This window comes from Ovis aries, chromosome 15 (assembly GCF_016772045.2).
Source record: "Ovis aries strain OAR_USU_Benz2616 breed Rambouillet chromosome 15, ARS-UI_Ramb_v3.0, whole genome shotgun sequence".
Taxonomy (NCBI): Eukaryota; Metazoa; Chordata; class Mammalia; order Artiodactyla; family Bovidae; genus Ovis; species Ovis aries.
The window spans coordinates 64,631,458-64,652,433 of record NC_056068.1 but is presented as its reverse complement, the minus strand read 5'-3'; the positions used below and the strand labels follow the sequence as shown (position 1 = coordinate 64,652,433).

General features: G+C 45.3%; 1 protein-coding gene across 5 annotated transcripts in view; it reads left to right on the top strand.

Moving 5' to 3' along the window:
• Window positions 1-20,976, top strand: part of SLC1A2 (solute carrier family 1 member 2) — a 166,388-nt gene that overhangs the window by 87,749 nt on the left and 57,663 nt on the right. For all 5 annotated transcript variants that reach the window (XM_027979630.2, XM_060399520.1, XM_060399521.1 and 2 more), the window contains exons 2-5: window positions 10,351-10,490; window positions 12,464-12,616; window positions 15,580-15,830; window positions 20,766-20,934. In XM_027979630.2, the coding sequence (XP_027835431.1) occupies window positions 10,351-10,490; window positions 12,464-12,616; window positions 15,580-15,830; window positions 20,766-20,934 (713 nt within the window). The remainder of the gene's footprint in view (window positions 1-10,350; window positions 10,491-12,463; window positions 12,617-15,579; window positions 15,831-20,765; window positions 20,935-20,976) is intronic.

Here is a 20,976-nt window from a genome sequence, read left to right as displayed (position 1 = left end):
CAGATTTCTTAGTCTTTTAGAACACTACCATCTAGAACGGAGTATCACACAGAACCTGTGACTAGAACATGTTTTTTTATCTAATCACCCATTCATTCATTCATTTCTAAACATACAATGATTAAGTGTCTACTGTATGCCAGGAACCACACTGAGTGTGGGAAAGACAGAATCAAGTAAGTCAAGATCTTGCCTTAATCCTAGTCTAGTGGGGGAAAAGACAAGTAAATTGTGATAAGTACCTTGAGAGAGCTAAGCGGCAGGAAGAACATCCAAAAAGAAAACTTGGGAATCAACAAAGACTTCCCAAGGGAAGTCCTAGCAGAATTGAATTTTGAAGAGGAAATAAAGATGAGTCTACAAAGGCTGGGTCAGAGGGTGTGGGAAAGAGGACACTTTAGCAGAAGAGGCAGTTTGCCTCAAGGCAAACTAACTGGGGCCAGGTTCCCTGTGGCTCACACCTGGAGCCCATGCCCCATGAATTGCCTCCTTTTACTGGACTAATATGAAGTTTTCAAATTTATTTTCATGTTGTTCAGTGAACCAGAGCCAGAGGGAGTGGCATTTACTTCAGAATCGACATGCCTCTGGGGATTGGGCTGTCCAGTGTGGCCACTGTGTTCCTAGGCCATGGCTCAATCTTTATTTTTAGAAGGAGTTCCCAGTTTGGGAAGATCAAACACCTCCACCCCAGTCCGTCACTTGGGCCTGGAGATTCACTGTTCCGTGGTGTCTTATTTCTGTTTTGGGTGATGAACCTTTCTGGAGATGGGTGATTCCATTGGGTCAAGGCTGACTCAAGTCTCTACCCTGGGGAGGACCTTACAAAAGTCCAGAGGTTTTATACTTAAGGATGTTCTCCTGATGCTCTTCCAGAGGTGATCCAGGCCAGTTCACAGGGTGGAGCTTACAGCCCTGGGAACTTCCCAGGCTCCCACCCACTTGGGCCTCCTTCTGGTACTTTCTTTTTGTAAAAAGCACAAATACCATTTGTTGCTATAGAGACGTACTAAAACTCACTGGTAGCTAAGCTATCTGAGTGGTCATTTTGTACCATTTTAGGCATTTAAGACAAGGAAAGGAAGCTTGATAGAATGTTGATTTTGCGTTAAATACTGTTGGTGCTTTCATAAGTACCATCTATTTTCTTCAGCTCCAAAATCACAGTGGACGGTGACTGCTGCCATGAAATTAAAAGACGCTTGCTCCTTGCAAGAAAAGCTATGACAAACTCGGACAGTATATTAAAAAGCAGAGACATCACTTTGCCGACAAAGGTCCATATAGTCAAAGCTATGGTTTTTTCAGTAGTCATGTACAGATGTGAGAGTTGGATCATAAAGAAGGTTGAACGCCAAAGAATTGATGCTTTCAAACTGTGGTGTTGGAGAAGATTCTTGAGAGTCCCTTGGACAGCAAGAAGATCAAACCAGTCAATCCTAAAGGAAATAAACCCTGAATACTCCCTGGAAGGACTAGTGCTGAACCTGAAGCTCCAATACTTTAGCCACCTGATGCGAAGAGCTGGCTCATTGGAAAAGACCCTGATGCTGGGAAAGATTTAAGGCAGGAGAAGAAGGGGACAACAGAGGATAAGATGGTTGGATGGCATTCCCAATTCAATGGACGTGAGTTTGAGCAAGCTCCGGGAGATAGTGAAGGAGAGGGAAGCCTGGTGTGCTGCAGTCCATGGGGTCTCAAAGAGTCAGACAGGACTTAGCGACTGACCAACAACAAAACATCTTACTGAAGGTTCTATAATGACCAGTGAGTTGAACATTATCATTCTAGAGATGAAATGAATGCCTTGTCCCAGCCATAACTGGAAAGGGTAGATTTTAACCAAGAAGCCGATGACCGTGTAATTATGTAGTTGCATTCTGCCAGGGTCCCTTCTGTCAGCTGCTAATCAGAGCTAGTGTTTTTGACTTTTGGTTCTCAGCAGAATGAGTGTCATTTTATTTATTCCTTCATGGTTTTTTTCTCCTAGTACTTCTTTTTTTTTAATTAAAAAAATTTTAATTTATTTTTTTATTGGAAGATAAGTGCTCTACAGTGTTGTGTTGGTTTCTGCCATACAACAAAGTGAGTCAGCTGCAGTTACACATATATCCCCTCTCTCTTGAGCCTCTCTGCCACCCCACCACCTACCCATCCTGGCCTTCTAGGTCATCACAGAGCACCAAGCTGAATTCCCTGTTCTATACAGCTGCTTCCCATTATATATTTTACATATGGTAGTGTATGTGTATGTATGTGTGTGTGTGTGTATAAATTTATGTGTGTGTGCTTAGTTGCTCAGTCGTGTCCGACTCTGTGCAACCCCATGGACTGTAGCCCATCAGGCTCCTCTGTCCATGGGGATTCTCCAGGCAGCAATACTGGAGTGGGCTGCCTCTGCTATTCTCTCAGTTCATCCCACTCTCCCCTTCCCCTCCCTGTGTCCACAGTCCATTGTCTATGTCTGCGTCTCTATTCCTGCCTTGCAAATAGGTTCATCTGGACCATTTTTTCTAGATTCTATATGTATGCATTAATATACAATATTTGTTTTTCTCCTTCTGACTTACTTCATTCTGTATAACAGTCTCTAGGTTCATCCATGTCACTATAACTGACTCAAATTAGTTCCTTTTTCTGGCTGAGTAATATTCCATTGTATATATATATCTCCTACTACTTCTGTGTGAGAACACCTGAAGTCCCAACTGACTCTATTTGCCATTTATGTCATTAGCCAGTTTGGGCCCCTTGGCCTGGAAAGTGATTTTTAAAAATTCATTTTTTTAAATCTTGATTGGCTGTGAATGAGATAGGTGACCTTTCAGTGATTCGATGGTGAATTTGGCAATTGGCTGGACAAATGCCAGTTCACCTGTTGGACTATATTCCCAGGACATTGATCTGCCCCTTTGAGAAGTCTAGACTAAGAATTGGTCAGACATGAGAGGGTATTAAGATGATTCCTGTGTCTGAATTATACACTGAATTTGACCCCAAACTCAGTGTTAGTAGCTCTCGAAAAACATGCTTATGTGGCAGAGATAGGAAAGGAGAAAAGTGAGGTAAAGACATTAAGCAATGGTTGTTGTTAACACTGGTTTGTCTCTTATCTGTAAGTCACCCATAAGGTCTAAGCTCATTCAGTCCTGAATAGAATAGAATGGAGGCTGCCTCTCTGGAACTGAAGGCTATTAATTACCACCTTGTACCCCAGAAGAATGAGAGAATCACAGAATTTTAGAGCGATAGAGAATTTCTGATACAGCCCTCTTACTTTACAAATTAAGAGCCTGGGACCTAAAATATAAAAAATCTGCCAAAATTGATACCTAAACCCCACTGGTATTTCATTTCAAGAGTGTGTTTTTATCATTTCGTAGTGCTTTACTCTTCTGTCTGCTGATTATGAGCAAGTAAATTTACATCCATCCGATACTGTTTCTGACACAGCCAGTTAGTAGCACCCTGGAGTTAGAACCCAGACCTCCTGACTTCCCATCTCATGTTGCCTAGTAGGTCCAATCCCATCATGATTTGGGATAATTGTAAACTGTGCTCCTGAGCCAGACCCTCCGATAGTCAAGAAGCTTAAGATGTATCATTTGTGAAGTCTGGTGTTCACTGGCAGGCAGGGCTTTTCCAGCAAGTATGTGATCTAGGAAATGGACACAGTGAACAGAAAGGGACTGAAGGAGATTTAGAGGCTGTGAACCTCTAGGTTTCATTTATTCTCAGGATCAATGAGGACACAGCATCTGTCAGAGAGATTCTGACTTCTTGGTTAGTGAGCATCCTTGACATGGTTAAACCCAGTCTTACAGGATCTAGAATGGGTGGAGGGAGTGGTTGTTGGAAATTCCCAACTGTTTTAGAGTTCCTGTCCCTTTCCCTATGGGGTGGTGTTCTTTAAGGAGCCAGGGAATTCCCAGATGTGGGACAATCACAACTGTAACCACAGTTTTGTGGTGTTCAGAGCTGACAGCACTGGTATTTCCGGCATTCTTCTCCAAAGACCTTGGCCACCTTGGGGGAAAGCCCCCTCAACAAACACTGTTTCTGTTCTTGAGGGTCTAACCTAGTGTCTCCCATTAGGGCAGTTTCTGGACCCTGTCTTTTCTGCGCCTCTGAGGTCTTTGATTTGGGCCCCAGAGGGTGGGAGGGGTGGTGTTCATGACAGATCTCACATCTTCCAGATAAAAACACACCAGTTGCTTTTAGGTTCCCTGGAAAACATTCTGTTGTCACCTCATTGAACCAGCGTAGGAGGAAAAAGAGAATTCAGTGCCAGTTAAGTTGACACAGAAGCATGCAGGCAGGAAATCTGTATCCAACACCACATCTAATGAGCCTATCATTAGAGGCTCTTGGCAGAGTGAGGGAAAACAAACGCAAATGAAAAACAGGTTCTGAGAACTGTTTAACACTTAGTACCAGCCCCATTACACGCTCCCTTTGAATTCACAGAGGCTGTTCTGCACATTAAGCTGAGCTTGCCTTTGAAACAGAACTCACGTGGATTTGCATGAAAAAGAACAGGCCAGCAACTGACTGCAAAATTAACAGCTGTTAAAATAGTTCAGAGGAGGAGCTAAGGCAGAAAGAAGTTATAGGCTCATTGTTCAAGTCTGGATTATCCAAGAAGCTCTTCCATCACATGGCCTTACTTTGTTGGCCAGTGGAGAGAGATCTGGTGGAACTGGCTTATGGAACATTCCAGTTAAGGAATTGCATTGCTAAATCTTCCATCCAGAAGGTACTCAAGTAGAAATAGAGGTGATTAACACTTTGGGGAGAGCATCAGGCTTGATGGATTTGGTAGAACCAAGCCATCACACTTGGGCTTTCATAGTCCTTATTGCTTGGTTCCCTCTGCATAGCCACAAGTTGTAGGCATGGAGTGTTAATATAAGGATAAGTGTGTGCACTTGTATTAACTTATTGTGTTTATCCAACAGACTTACCCTGATCAGGCCTTGCCCTTCCTGTTCATTGCCAGGGTAGCAAATCTGCAGGCTGCTGTGACCTCAACCTTCCTCCTATGTCCAACTCATGTTTCTCTGGAATTCATTTCTCTTGAAGCTGGGACAGTCATTGAAATCTACCATATTCACGATGATAATGAGATGTAGCATTACCGCCTTGACTTTTGTTTGAATCTGTGTCTGTGCTAAAAACCAACATGTGGACACCAGAATTGGCATCTGGTGGGAGCGTCAGGCGCTAGTTTGGACAAATACATTCCTAAATTGTGTATATTCCATTTATTTTGCTAAGCTCTGGACAAATTGCATTCTTAATTTAGGAGACGCCTCATTCCTCCAGGTTTCTGGTCAAATGCCCTTTATCACAGAAGCTCTCCTTTCCTGACCAGCTGATGCAAAACAGCTCTGTCTTCTTTCTGTGTGTCAGCCTCTTCCTAGCGTATTAACTCCACTTGAAATATAGTTTTTCGTTTATTTGTTCTCCACTAAAATGTGCATCCTGCGGGAGCAAGGGCTTTGTCTCTTTTGTCTATTGTGTTATTGTAGCACCTGTAACAGCATGGGACCTGTAACATATGCCCAATAGGAACTTGTGGAATAAATGCAGAATTGTGAGAGGGTTGCTCGGGGGTATGCTGCCAGCTACTGGAGAAGGACCTGGTTCCCAAGAGGAAGCACAGTGCCCTCTTGGGCACAGTTCCCAAGAGGAAGCACACTGCCCAGCAGTGTGTAGCTGCTTTCTGGTTCACAGTTTCTTTGAACAAACATTTATCAAGTGCTTGGGGCCAGGTGTTAAAGAACACAGTCCTGCTCTCAGGGTTTGAAGAGTGGTGGAGGATGTAGACATTTAAATTAAATCCATCCTTTAAGGTCCAGCTCTGGTATCAGTCCCTTCTGGGAACCTTTCTTTAACTTTCTTCTTCTTCCCCAAAGCCAGGTTAGGCACCATTCTCACCAGGTCCCATAGCATCCTGTACAGGATCTTATCATGGCCCGTATATAAGGAGACAAGTACCAGACCCTGTGCATTGTGTTCTGCATACGAGCTCCTTAAGGGCAAGGATTATACCTTACTCATTACTGACTGTCGTGTCTGACACACAGAGTCCTCAGTAAATACCAGGTATCCTTGTTATCCCTGTTACTAGGTGCATTCAGTAACCAGCATCCACATAACTGGGGATGTGTGTAAAGTCATATGAAAAATGGTATCTGTTTCAGGGATGTAATGTACACTGTGATAAATATAATAACACTGCTGTATATTATATATGAAAGTTGTTGAGAGTAAATCCTAAAGGTTCTCATCACAAGGAAAAATTTGTTTTCTATTTCTTTAATTTTGTACATATATGAGATGATGGATGTTTTCTAAACTTACTGTGATAATCATTTCACATTGTATATAAATCAAATCTTTATGCTGCTTACCTTAAACTTATACAGTGCTGTGTGTCATTTATATCTCAGTAAAACTAGAAGGAAAAAACCCTACAACCATATGAAGGAATAAGATGATTGCTGTTATTCAGCTGCTAAGTTGGGTCTTACTCTTTGCTACCCCATGGACTGGCATATGCCAGGCCTTCCTGTCCCTTACTGTCTCCGAGTTTGCCCAAGTTCATGTCCATTGAATCGGTGATGCTATCCAACCCTAAAGATGATTAGAAATGGTAAATACAAAATAAAAGCAGAGCAGTCTATCTCTTCTTCTGAGGATATATAAGGCTTAGAAGCAGTTCTATATTGTGCTATACAATGTTCTTTAATCTTATGTTCTATAATAGTCTCCATTTCAAGCTCTCTTTGTGTTCTTGGGGGGTGTAGGGATCACTTAGACTTGTCAAGGATTTTTACAAAGAGTTCTTGGCAGACTCCCTGCAGCCCCAGAGGCAAGCGGAGGCCCTGATGCACTTTAACGATGATTTTCTACACGCAGATGTTAGAAGCTCCTCCGAGCCTGGAGCACGTGTTTAATTCCAAGTGGGCAAGTCACAGGCATCCTCTCAATAAATACTTGTGGGTTCGTGAGATTTTGATGCTGCCACTTTGATGTGGCTGTTTTGATTCGGGGCTTCAGGGATGTTTTGCCATGGCTTAAAAGACAAATCATTAAACAAATAGCGATTTTGTGCGACTCAGAAGGGTGGCCAACAGGCATCCAACCACACTGCTTGATGGGGTGTGGACGTTAACCTAATATTTGTGTGTTTTTACTTGGACGTGGCTGTTTTGATGCCTGATGCTTTCATTACGTCGTATGGATCTTGCCAGAATGTCTGGTTTAAATATTTGATAGTCTCACTGAAATACCAACCATGATTCTAACTTCAGTGGCAGGAGGGCTTCAAATGAAACAGAAGGCAGAGGATTATGCTCTCGAGGCGCTCATAGAGTATTTTGCCAAGGGCTGGCTAATGAATGCATTCACCATTTCAGAACATGTACGGCCACCATTATTATTGGCAATTTCCTGGTTTACAGCTTCAGATTATTGGCTAGAGAAGTGTTTAAAAATATAAAAAGATCCTAATGCAAGCATGGAAATATGGTCCATCCATGGTAAAAAGATCGTTTTGATCATTTTCCCTGCTGTGCTGTAAAAAGAACTTTTCTGTCTGTTTTATTTGGTGGTGGGAGGAAATGGTCTTTACTGCTTGCTGGTCAGACAGCCCTTCTCTACTTACAGCGAACTTCCTGCCCTGTTTTCTTTAGACTGCCTGAGTGATCGTTAACATACACACATGCCAGATAGTTGGGGGTGCCCGCAAACTAACTAGATGAGTAGAAAAGTAGGCCACTGTAGGAAGACTAAGTGAAAAGTGAAAAAAAGTGAAATCGCTCAGTCGTGTCTGACTCTTCGCGACCCCAGGGACTGCAGCCTACCAGGCTCCTCCGAAGGCAATGGCAACCCACTCTAGTGTTCCTGCGTGGAGAATCCCAGGGGTGGGGGAGCCTTGTGGGCTGCCATCTATGGGGTCGCACAGAGTCAGACATGACTGAAGCGACTTAGCAGCAGCAGCAGCTGCAAGAAGACGAAGACACTTTTCTTTTGACTAATGTTTTCATCTGAGTGTTCTACCAGACCTTGCTACATTATTCCTAATTTTAAAATATTTTAGAAGCAAGTACATTAAGCAGCTTGTTAAGAAAAAGTAAGTCATTGTATTGGGTCCCTGGTCTTGACTCTGGGAGTCCAGAAGCTAAGCTTGGTATCTTAAAAGAAACAAAGAGAAGTCGCTCAGTCGTGTCCAACTCTTTGCCACCCCATGGACTGTAGCCACCAGGCTCCTCCCTCCACAGGGTTTTCCAGGCAAGAGTACTGGAGTACTCTTCTCCAAAGATTCCTTCTCCAAAGATTGTTTCCGCCCAGTTTTGACCTGGGGACTTTTCACATGTTAGGCAAACGTGATAACCACTACACTATGGAAACCGTATGGCTATATGTCCCTAATGGTGTCTTGAATGGTGGTGCAACTGCATGGGTCCCCTAAGTTAAATGTCACACTTGTCATGAATATTCCCTGGAGAAAGGAACCATGTGTACTGGCTGCCTGACATACATCATCATGTTTAACTTCCACACGGTAGGCCTCGAGCCTTTCTTTGCTTTTTCTTTTCTTTTTTAGAGACTATTTCTTTATTTATGGGTATATCAGGTGTTAGTTAACGGTACGAGGACTCTTCCTTGCAGCCACACAGGCTTCTCTCCAGTTGTGGTCTGCAGGCTCCAGAGTGCCTGGGCTCTGTAGTTTGCAGTACACAGGCTCTCTAGTTGAGACCCTGGGCTCAGTAGTTTCGGTATGTGGACTTGGTCACCTCACGGCACATGGGATCTTAATTCCCCAACCAGGGATCAAACCCATTCCCCCTGAGCTGGAAGGCAGATTATTAATCACTGGACCGCCAGGGAAGTCCCGAGCCCTTCTTTCTATAAACCACACAGCTAGCAAGTGGTAGAGTCATGATTTGAACCCAGGCTCTCTGATTCCAAAATCCACACTATTTCCAGTATAACCAGTGATTTCAAACCACTGGCCTGCAGGTTGGTGTTGACTCCAAAGGAATGTCTCTCCAGTCTGTGGTGGGAATATCTGGGTAAGGGTGACACCTGTTTATCTTGAAGAAACACATGTGTGCTAAGGTGAATCAGTCATGTCCAGCTCTTGGCGACCCTGTGGACCACAGGCCACCAGACTCCTCTGACCATGGGATTCTCCAGGCAAGATTACTGGAGTGGGTTGCCATGCCCTCCTCCAGGGGATCTTCCCAACCCAGGGATCGAACTGGCATCTCTTAGGGTCTACCTGCATCTCTTAGGGTCTACCTGCATCATCAGGCAGGTTCTTTACCACTAGCGCCACCTGGAAATAGTTGTTTATTCAGAAACTGTGACTTGTCTTTCAAGGTGTTAAAGATCGGGGTTTTTTTTTTGGGGGGGGGGTCACATGATGGTAGTTGTAAATGACAGCTAACAGAAATGTCCTAAAATGTCAAAGTAAAAAAAAAAATTGGCCTCCCTGTGTTGGTCCCCAAGCTTAAACTTGAAATCTTATTGGCCCAGGAAATGACATAGCTGGAAAAAAAAGACAATCTACTCATTGTCCTGGCAGAGTCTTGAATGGCTGACTTAGCAGAGGTTGGGTTCACGTGGCGTTTTTCTAGAAGAGGACTGAGATGCATCTGCAGTTGGAGGTGATCACAGGCTGCTTAAAGAGATGCTCCTTTGACACTGAGGAGCATGACTCTTGGGCAGCTCAGAGGAGTCCCGATAATGCAAGTGACCTTTTAAAAACCACAATGGAATAATTTTTTCTTTAACTAGAAAAATCACCTTTTCCAAAAGAGAGGTAGAACTTGGACTACCAGCATGTCTGAGTTTTCCATGCCCAGGATGGGGAAGACAAGCTCAGAGGCATTTAATTTAGCAGTGACTCAGGCTGTTACTTTCCTGACCTTAGATGATTAAGAAGTCATCTTTTTGTTCTTGATACAAGAATGAAAGGGCTCAGATTTTGGAGCCAGACATATCTGGGCAAATTACTCTCTATGAAATGGGGTAGGGACACTCGCCTTGGAGAGTTACCGTGGGACTCTTGGGAGAACCTTCCACTGCCTTTCCTGCGATGATTCAAGATAACAGGGATAAAAACACTTAGCTTGTTGGCATTTGGTGTGTCCTGCTTACAGGTGAACTAGCATTCAGGGCACCCTGAGTTTCTTTGACTTTTTACTTCCCTGCCAGTGATTCCAGAATCCCAGCTGTGCCCGGGGAGGCTGTTTCGCCTCCTACATCCTGAGCCCCTCAAACTGCAGAGGGGCAGTGCCCAGCAGACTCTAACCACTGCCTTCACTTCTGTTTCAGTGCCAACAACATGCCCAAGCAGGTGGAAGTACGGATGCACGACAGCCACCTGAGCGCGGAGGAGCCAAAGCCGCGGCATCTGGGGCTGCGCTTGTGCGACAAGCTGGGGAAGAACCTCCTGCTCACCCTGACCGTGTTCGGTAGGAGACAGGTGGCCCCACCCACTCCTCCACCCCGGGTCTCTCCTGGCTCTGTGTGGAAGCTGGTTCTGGCAGCGGGCACTCTAACCCAGAAAGCAAGCCACACGTGCTGCCTAACCCCGCCTTTGCCCTGGCACAGCTGCCTCAGTGAGACTCTTTTCCCTTTCACCTGCCCCAGCCATGTTTTCCTCCTTGGGGTTCTAGTGGATCTCAGATTCCAGTGAGCATGACCAGTTTCTGTGGATAAATGAGCATGCAGATTCCCGGGTCCTGCTCACAGACTGTGCTGTGGGCCATTTGCATGAGACCTTGGAATTTGCATCTTAAGCCTTCTGTGCATGTGTGTGTGTGTCTGCTCAGCTGCTTCACTTGTGTCCAGCCCTTTGTGACAATATGGACAGTAGCCCGCCAGGCTCCTCTGTCCATGGGATTTTCCAGGCAAGAATACTGGAGTGGGTTGCCATGCTCTCCTCCAGGGGATCTTCCTCACCCAGGGATCCAACCCACATCTCCTATACTTTGGGCATGGCAGGCAGATTCTTTACCACTAAGCCACCAGGGAAGCCCCTTAAACCTTCTAGGTGATTCCAAAGCAGATGATCAGTATTCCACATTTAGAGAAGTACCTGCATCTTGATAAAGGCAACAGTTGCCAAAACCTCACCAACAAGACTCCAAGGATTCACATTCTCCATGCACCTCATTAACTTAGATTCACTTAACACAGTAGCTAACAAGGTCAGTGTGGAAGAGGCTTGTCCTGAAGCTTTGATCTGCTCCAGCTCCACCTCAGAAGTCTTGCTCCTCTGCTTCAGGTCTCACCCAGGTGCTGGTTGTATTTTTTGTGTGACTGTTGATATAGACTTGGCCTTGGGTTTTCAACTAGGATTTATTGAAAATGGGGGAAATTGCAGTTTCTTGTACTGAAACGCCTTCTCCTTTGAGTCAGTCTTCTTGGATGTCAGTGGACTACAGTCAGGAGTGGACATTTGCCCCAGCTCAGTTCACTTAATAGAAGAAAACCGCAGACATGGTAGGGTTTTCCAAGGGTTACCCTCCACAGAAGGGATGAAATTTCATTCATCCTAAGTTTTAAAAAAGTGTACTCTTCACTTGTGAAGAAAAAAATACCAGATTTCCGGCCGTGTTACTTACTCTCTTTGCATCTCTGGAGTTAATCCCATAGCCATATACCTAGGATGCCCCTGCCTCTCTCCCTGACTCTAGTCATGCTTATAACCCCATCTGTGGTTTCCACAAGGGTGGCTTATATTAGCTACCAGTTTGGAGTGATCCAAGGTTTTGTTGTGGAATCCTTGAGTATGCAAAGCGAAAGCCTCCTGGTAGCATTTCTGCTCAAATTGTTTCCTCCCAAATCTTATATTTTTAGACACCCTCCTTCATCTCCCTTAAGATCAACATGTGTCAAGATTATGTATCAGGACATAGAAGTCAAAGACAAAGCTCTTTGAGGATGAGCCATGGGGAAATGACTGGAAGTAGAAAAAAGAAAACTAACGCCAGTTTGGTCACGTAAATGTTCCTTTTGTCTGATATTCAGTAACAAAGATAAGAAATATATTAGACACCGTGGCATGTACCCAGCCTAGGCTGGGAAGAGAAGCATATCTAACGTTGTGGGTTATTTCTACTGACAATCTGTGACTCTGAAAGTGGATGATATCCTAAAGAAATTGGGATCAAGTTGCCAGGTTATATTTCCTACAAAGCCTTCAGAAGGCTCTTCTTGACTCTTCCAGTGTGGCCTTTTAGAAGAGTTGGAGATAGAAAACATTTTTCCACAAGTCAACAAAATTAACTTCATTTTTCTAATGGTATTTTTGTTATGTGTTAGTCATCATCTGATAATAGAGAGGTATGAGAAAAGTTAATGTTATTGAACTATATATCCCTAGAGCTATTCATTTGATGAGGGCAAAAAATATATTCATATTTTTTCTCCTTCCTTATAGGTGTCATCCTGGGGGCAGTGTGTGGAGGACTTCTTCGCTTGGCATCTCCTATCCACCCAGATGTGGTTATGTTAATAGCCTTCCCAGGGGATATACTCATGAGGATGCTGAAAATGCTCATTCTCCCTCTCATCATCTCCAGTTTAATCACAGGTAAGACCACTTTTCTGGCACCAGGTCACAGTGGGTCATACTCTTGCTCTAGCTTTTGGACTGACCATAAAATCTCAATTTGGTTGAATCAATGAATCTGATCATCTTCTGTGTCATTTCTCTTCAGAGTCTTGATTTTCCTAACTCTAAAACTGAAATGAAAGTGAAAGTGAAATCTCTCAGTCATGTCTGACTCTTTGTGACCCCATGGACTGTAGCCTACCAGGCTCTTCTGTCCATGAGATTTTCCAGGCAAGAGTTCTGGAGTGGATTGCCATTTCCTTCTCCAGGAGATCTTCCCAACCCAAGGATCAAACCCAGGTCTCCCACATTGGAGACAGATGCTTTACTGTCTGAGCCACCAGGGAAGCCCACAAAACTGAAATAAGCAACCCTGAGAAAAAGAGTTTGGTCGGTCCATCTGTCTGTGTAGCAACAGAGGATAAAAAGGAAATAGCCACATGTTAAAAGTGATCATCTCTAGAGATTTTAATTTTCAATATACACTTTTCTCATTTTCTAAATTGCATTTGTTCAGTTCAGTTCAGTTCAGTCGCTCAGTCGTGTCCGACTCTTTGTGACCCCATGAATTGCAGCACGCCAGGCCTCCCTGTCCATCACCGCCTCCCGGAGTTCACTCAGACTCACGTCCATCAAGTCCATGATGACATCCAGCCATCTCATCCTCTGTCGTCCCCTTCTCCTCCTGCCCCCAATCCCTCCCAGCATCAGAGTCTTTTCCAATGAGTCAACTCTTCGCATGAGGTGGCCAAAGTACTGGAGCTTCAGCTTTAGCACTGTTCCTTCCAAAGAAATCCCAGGGCTGATCTCCTTCAGAGTGGACTGGTTGGATCTCCTTGCAGTCCAAGGGACTCTCAAGAGTCTTCTCCTACACCACAGTTCAAAAGCATCAATTCTTCGGCGCTCAGCCTTCTTCACAGTCCAACTCTCACAGCCATACATGACCACAGGAAAAACCATAGCCTTCAGAAACTGACAAATAAAGAAAAACAATAGAAAAAGTAGTTTTTTCTATAATATTTAGTTGCATGTAGAGGGAAGTGGTTATTAACGATGAATGGAATACTAGATATGAAACTTTTGGAGTGTTTCAGAAGAAAGATTCCCTCAATGTGTAGTTCATGTCTACTTGTGTTTTGGCTCAAAGAGTTGTTTCATTTGAAAGAATTTTATTTTTTCCCCTCCCTGGGCTTATACAGGTAGTTTCCTCCTTACCAAATATTACTCAAATGTTGTTGAAATTGTTGAATGTTACAGACTAAGCTCTGGGTTAGGGATGAAGAACTGGGATTTGGTTTGTATCTGGGGGACCAACAGGCTGGGTGATCTTGAGAAATCTGTTCTAGACCACCCACTTTATGAATGTAGTGGAGCTCTGGTGACTCCAAGAGATTCAGCTGCTACAGTCTCATAGCTGGCTGGCCAATGAATCCAGTGAGGGAAAGAGCTGGCACTCGGTGTTAGGAAGGTCTTAGCATTCAGCCTCAGACTGCGTGAAGCTATATTTTACTTTAAAAGCTCCTTTTGAAATCAGAGAAATTTGTTCTCCATGCCTGTTTAATAGATTGTACATTAGCCAACCCAGTAAGGAAGTTTCATTTCCATTAGCTATACTTAGACTTCAGATTGATTGAAAGAACAAATAGGTCATATATGGGTCAGCTTCATTCAGAAAAGTTAATGTCAATAATAGTCTCCTCCTGCATGGCAAAAAGACTGATCCGCAGTAAAAGTTGCATGTCTCAGTCTAGTAAAAGCAGGAACTGAAACCAGGAAATAGAAAAACTGAAGAAACTACTGGAAAAAAACCCAGTGAAGGCTGGAGTTTTTGTGACTTGCTTGGAGTTTCTGCTAACCATCAGAGAAGCTTCTGAGAATTAGATGGAGCTTCCACCCATGCTGGGTGTTTTGTACATGTGTTCTCACGTCCCTGTACAAGGTCAGACAACGTGGTCTCCATCAGGCTTCATCTGAGAGGAGTGATAGGGCTGTGCTAGAACCACTTCCACTTTCCCAGACTTTGGATTTTGTGACCCGTAATGTATTCAAAAGAGATTTTGAATACATAGGGCTACCAACCTTTTATTTCCCTAAGTGAGGACCTTCAAACAAACCAACCAAAAAACCTAAAATGTACCAGCATCACCACTTCATAAGGAAAGGATTTCTTAATATCTAAGAAGTGGGAAGGACATAATCTCAGAATCAAAAATTGAATAGAGCATTCAACTTTCACTATCACAGGCTGAAAAAAAATTTTGTCACCAACCAGTTTATAAACCCTGGACCAGATGTTCTCCAGCTCTTCACAGTTCCCTGTGTGTGTGTGATCAGTTGCTCCGTCATGTCTGACTCTTATGACCCCCATGGACTGCAGCCCACCAGGCTCCTCTGTCCATGGGATTTTCCAGGCAAGAATGCTGGAGTAGGTTGCCATTTCCTCCAAGGGATCTTCCTGACACAAGGATAGAATTATGTCTCTTGCGTCTCCTGCATTGGCAGGCAGATTCTTTACCACTAGCGCCACCCTCTAGAATCTCAAAAATATCCTTGGAAAATTGAATTGTAAACTGTGGCGTTGACCAAATATTCAGTTGAAGGAGGTTTAATTAACCATTAATACATTTGAGTAATACAAAGCCCAGGGTTGTTTATAGGTATGTATGCCAAGTAGCTTCAGTCGTGTCCGACTGTTTGCGACCCTGTGGACTGTAGGCCGTCAGGCTCCTCTGTCCACGGGGATTCTCCAGGCAAGAATAGTGGAGTGGGTTGCCATTTTCTTCTCCAGGGAATCTTCCCAACCTTGGGATCAAACCCAGGTCCCCTGCATTGCAGGTGGATTCTCTACCACCTAGCACCTGGGGAAGCTATAGGTATGCAGACAGAGGCAAGTAACAGGGAGATAATGGAACTAATCCTTCTGGATTTCTTTTTCTATCCAGGGTTGTCAGGCCTGGATGCTAAAGCCAGCGGCCGCTTAGGCACAAGAGCTATGGTGTACTACATGTCCACAACCATCATTGCCGCGGTGTTGGGGGTCATCCTTGTCCTGGCCATCCACCCAGGCAACCCCAAACTCAAGAAGCAACTGGGGCCTGGGAAGAAGAATGATGAAGTGTCCAGCTTAGATGCCTTTTTGGACCTTATTCGGAATCTCTTCCCTGAAAACCTTGTTCAAGCCTGTTTTCAGCAGGTAACCCAGAGTTCTGATAGTCTTGCTTCTCCAAACTCCTAAGTTATGAAGGTGATAACTTTGAGACTATTTCAGCAAACCAGCTGTGGGCAATAATTTTTTTTCATATTTATGTCTCTGCCTAAGTGTGGGGGATCCTCTGGGGCAGAATTTTCGGATAGGAGTCCCTTAGTCTTTTTTTCTTAACTTCCATTTCTTTTGCAGTACGCTTAATAGCATTTAGCTCTGGAATCTCTCTTCTCCTTTTTCCTGTTTGTCTCTTTTTCTTCTTTTTGGTTCTTCTCTCTGTATCATCCACAGACACATTTTTATCACCCTTGCCCACAACCCTCTAGAGTACCTGGTGGTTCTCGATCTTAGCAATGTTAGCAAAACCACGTGTGGTCCATTTCAAAATGCTTAGTTATGTTCTACAGAATCAGAATCTCCAGAACGGGCCCAGTAATTGGGTATTCATCAAATTAATACTTGAGGGTGTTTGTCAAAGTAACACATGACCGTGGTGGATTCATGTCAATATATGGCAAAACCAATACAGTATTGTAAAGTAAAATAAAGTAAAAATAAAAATTAAAAAAAAAACCAACAGCAACAAAGTAACACATGAGGCTTGTAGAAATTTAAAGAAATTTTTGAATGCACATAAAGTAAAAATTCAAGTCCCCACGTCCCTTCCCTAGGCGACTCATGTTTCCTCCTATAAATATAAATAAATATATATATATGTATATATATTTGTCACATATATGTTGTGTATGTATGTATAAAATAAAAAAATATCAATCTGGGAATGTTGCATCATACGTACGATGTTACATTCTACTTTCTTGTTTAACAGTGTTTTAGTGTCATCTCTTTTTCTGTGGTTGTGTAGTATTTCTAAAGGATAAATTCTAGAAGCAAAACATGCCCTGCCAAAGAGTTGATATTTTGAATTTGCTGATGTTATAAAAAATGGTCCTACAAAATTTGTAGCAATATATATTCCTACCAACTGCATACACGCGCATCTGTTTTTTTAACACACAATTTTTAAAACCTATTGATTCTGCTGGGCATGTTACCGGCCAGAGTTCTTAGACTCTAGAAAATGATAAGAGGTCAGACGAGAAATGTAGGCAAGGCTTTATCTGACCTCAGGCTGCAGCTGGAGGAAGTGAGAACAAGTAACAGCTCCTCTTGCTCTGTCCCTGAATGTGGGTGTGAATGTGCCCCTGAATGTGGGGGGTGGGGAGTGTAGGGGTACAGGACAAGCTGGTCCCTTAAATTGGGTGAGGGTAGGGTGGTCCAGGGGTTAGGCCAGTAGGGTGCCTTGGGTGGTCTGCCCACTCCCTTGGTGGTGCTGTGTGCAGGCGTCGTGCCTGGTACCCTGCTTTTGTTCCAGAAACCTCAGGAGTGGCAGGTGGGTTTTGGGTCTTTTTGCATTATGTTGTTCATAATTTGCCTCAGCTGTGCGTGCGTGCAGTTGTTTTTAGTCCCTGATAGCTTCTTTTTACTGTTGCTTGAGGAGACATTTGCCCCGATGCAAGCATGGCAGCAAAGGGTCCCAGGTCCCGGGTCCCAAATCCTAGCCTCTCTCAAGTAAATCGACTGAGTCAGCTGCCCAGACCCCCCTCAACAGACAACCAGCCTGTTGTCTAGACCCAAAGTTAGTTTAGGTTAGAATATACCTCAGTTCCCATTAGCCCTGGTTGGAAGTAAACTAGAACCAAGGAACCTCCTTCAGCCATTTCCAGTGACTCACAGAAGAATAAATTTAGGAAACAGGTTACAGAGAAGAGAAGTCTACATTCCCAGCTGCCCTCAAGGTGCCATTGCCACCCACTGCTGAGCCAGTGCACTCTGGATAAACCTGGAATATGGTCTCTGCTTTCCAAGGGCACTTTGGATGCACTTGTAGCAAGGAACTATATTAAAGGAAACATCCCAGGCAGGAGAAGTTGAGTGGGGAGTGACTAGAAACCAACTAGGGGACTTCCCTGATGGTGCAGTGGATGGGAGCCCTCCTGCCAGTGCAGGGGTCTTGGGTGTGGTCCCTGGTCTAGGAAGATTCCACGTGCCATGCAGTGGCTGAGCCCATGCGCCGTGACTGCTGAGTCCACGTGCTGCAACTACTGAAGCCTGCGTAACCTAGAGCCTGTGCTTCGCAACAAGGGAAGCCACTGCCACGAGAAGCCCTCACGCCCCGAAGAAGAGGAGCCCCCACTCACCGCAGCTAGAGAAAGTGATGAAGACCCAGTGCAGCCATAAATAAATACATTTAAGACAAGAAAAACATTCTTTGTCTTGCAAACAGTCATAGATTAAAAAAAGAGAATGAAACAGGCTAGGGAAGGGGTGCTTCTGGGTACCCTCTCTCTATTGCCCCTGCCCCTCAGCCAGCCTGTTTAGAAAGACGAGCTTGCTGGCTCTGGGGCAGTGGACACAACCAGGTGCCAAGTCTATTCTTAACGTTTTGGAAATAGCTCCCTGGAGCTGGAGCAGCTGGAGGCTGAGCCGGTAGGAGACCAGGGATGGGAGCAGTATCGGAGGGAGGGGAGAGGGACAGATTTGGGCTTCACTGTGGTACCCGATCACAACCACGTTCCATGCAAGAAGGAGCCTGTTTCGTCTGAGTGACTGGGGCAGGACTGAGAAGCAGGCAGGCCCCCGGAGCTGTGGATGTGCGCTAGAGGAGAGTTCTGTGGTGTCAGCCATGCTCATGCTTCCTGAGCTGTCTGGTCGATGGGCAATCTCTGCATGTTGCTGCCCTGGGCAAAGGGCACTGGGGGCTCGGGGGCAGCACCAGGATAGAGGATCAGGCCATTCCCTGCCCCGCCCGGCCCTGGATCCACCCCTCCGCTGTCAAAATTCACACGAGGAGTAAGCTCTTCATCCTCCAGCGAAGCCCAAGGACATGGTCCCTTTGGGTTAGGACTACTGGGAAAAAAAGAAAAATCATGTGGAATATTTTACCTCAGGCTGAGGGAGGGTGCAGATTTCATAGGCCAGTCTCTGGGCAGCCCAGAGGACAGGGAGCTTAACCCACGGGCAATCCCAAGGGCTTAGGAGGGTCTTGAAGAGGGTTGGAAGACAGGGAACGCTTAGACGGTGACATGGCATTGCCAGAAAGAAAGGCAGAGAACCCCATCTCAGTGGTAGCGTCCCTAGCACCTGGCCTGCAGCTCAAGCCACTCACCTGTGCTCTTTGGGAGCTGTATTTTGGAGTCAATAGAACTCACTTTGAATCCTGCTTAGTAACTACTAGCTCTCTGTCCTAGGGTTAGTTACTCAGCCCTGTGAGTCCTGAGCAGCTCCTGTTGACATAAGAGATAGACAGATGTCGCATGAACGTGGTATACCTGGCCACCTGATCCTGGAGGCCACCATTCATTCAGGCCGATGGCCGTGGTGGCGCTAGTGGTAAAGAATCCGCCTGCCAAAGCAGGAGACTCGAGAGACATGGGTTTGATCGCTGGATCAGAAGATCCCCTGGAGAAGGGAATGGCAACCCACTCCAGTAATCTTGCCTGGAGAATCCTGCGGACAGAGGCGCCTGGCAGGCTATGGTCCATGGGGTCTCAAAGAGTCAGACAAGCACACACATGGCCACTACTCCTTTGAGCTTTAGCTTTTTTAGCCTTCTCAGAATAGGCCTGTATTTGGCTATGGTCCTCACTTTGTTCCCAGGCACACAACTTTGTTGCCCATGGAGGCGTCCCTTCAGATCCCCCCTGCATTCTCCCTTTGGGTCGTCATTGCCCAGGCCAGGGGGGCTGTGAGCTGCCTGCTCCCACTCAGCCGGCCTGCTCCTCTCCCAGCACAAGTCCATGTGGCCAGGTTGGAACCTAGAGCACTGCCTCACCCCAGGGCGTGTACGCTGTACTTCCCTCTCCCAGTTAGGAGAGCCGATCTGTTCAGCCTTGCTTTCCCTTGGGCTCAGCTGCTGGAGGATTGTGTCCATATAGTTTAGCAGGCAGCACAGGTGGTGAAAGAACTCGGGGGTGGTCAGTGCATCTGAGCTGAAGTCCCAATAACTCTATGACATCTGACGAGTCACTTGACTTCTCCATGCCTCTTCTTCCGTATCTATTCAGGCTTCAGCCATCTGTCGCCTACTACGTGCCGGCACTGACATTCTAGGATTCTGCACGCCTTCTATTTTCATGCCCAGGAAGGTAGTGATTCTCTGGGCTCAGACATTACATTTTCACAGCATGCAGAATGCCTGGCACCTTTGAAAATAGGATGGCTGCCGCAGATGTTGAGGAACAGCCTGAGAGCTTCTTAGGGGAAGGTTGGCCCAGTGATGCTTGGGGAACATGGAGCAAGTCTTTGTATCATTGCCCGGAAGGAGAGGCTGTTTTCCCACCTCACACCTCCCTGCTGTGGTGGCTGCTGCTGGCTGGCACATCTGGCAGCCGGATGGAAATCCCCAGCAGAGCCAGGCTCTGGGAGGAACCCACGTGAGAGTGGGTCTGTGAAGACTCCATGTGACGGAAACCAGGCAGAGAGAAGCAAATCATGTGAGTCATGGGGTGCTGATCTGACCCCCACCAAGACCGTCACCCTCCTATTCCTGGCCAGATCCAGGACCCATCACAGGGGCCAGCAGGTCAGCCAACTGGGTTTCATATTTGATATTGTCTCCCTGGGAATGAAAGAAGCAGACAGGCGTCCCTCCTCTCAAAGCTTGTGTCCCGTTACTGACCATACTGCTTATAGTAATTACAAGAGAATGTTATAAATCCTGTCCCTACCATGGGATGAGGACAGCCATTTCTCACCTGTATTTGTGCCTTAAAGCATCTCTCTGTCAAATTCCCCAATTTTATAATCTCGTTTATGACATTTCTTATTTTTGACATATTAGGAATTTAAAAACACATAATTGGCTAGGATTTTGGTAATTTTAACAGCGTCTCGTCTTTATGTTCTTTTCCCCCATCCCATTAGATTCAAACAGTGACGAAGAAAGTCCTGGTGGCCCCCCCATCAGACGAGGACAGCAATTCCACCAACGCTGTCCTCTCGCTGTTGAATGAGACTGTGACCGAGGCTCCGGAGGAGACCCAGGTGGTCATCAAGAAGGGCCTGGAGTTCAAGGACGGCATGAACGTCTTAGGTGAGTACCCTTGTCTTCATCTCCTTGCAGGAGACACCTCTG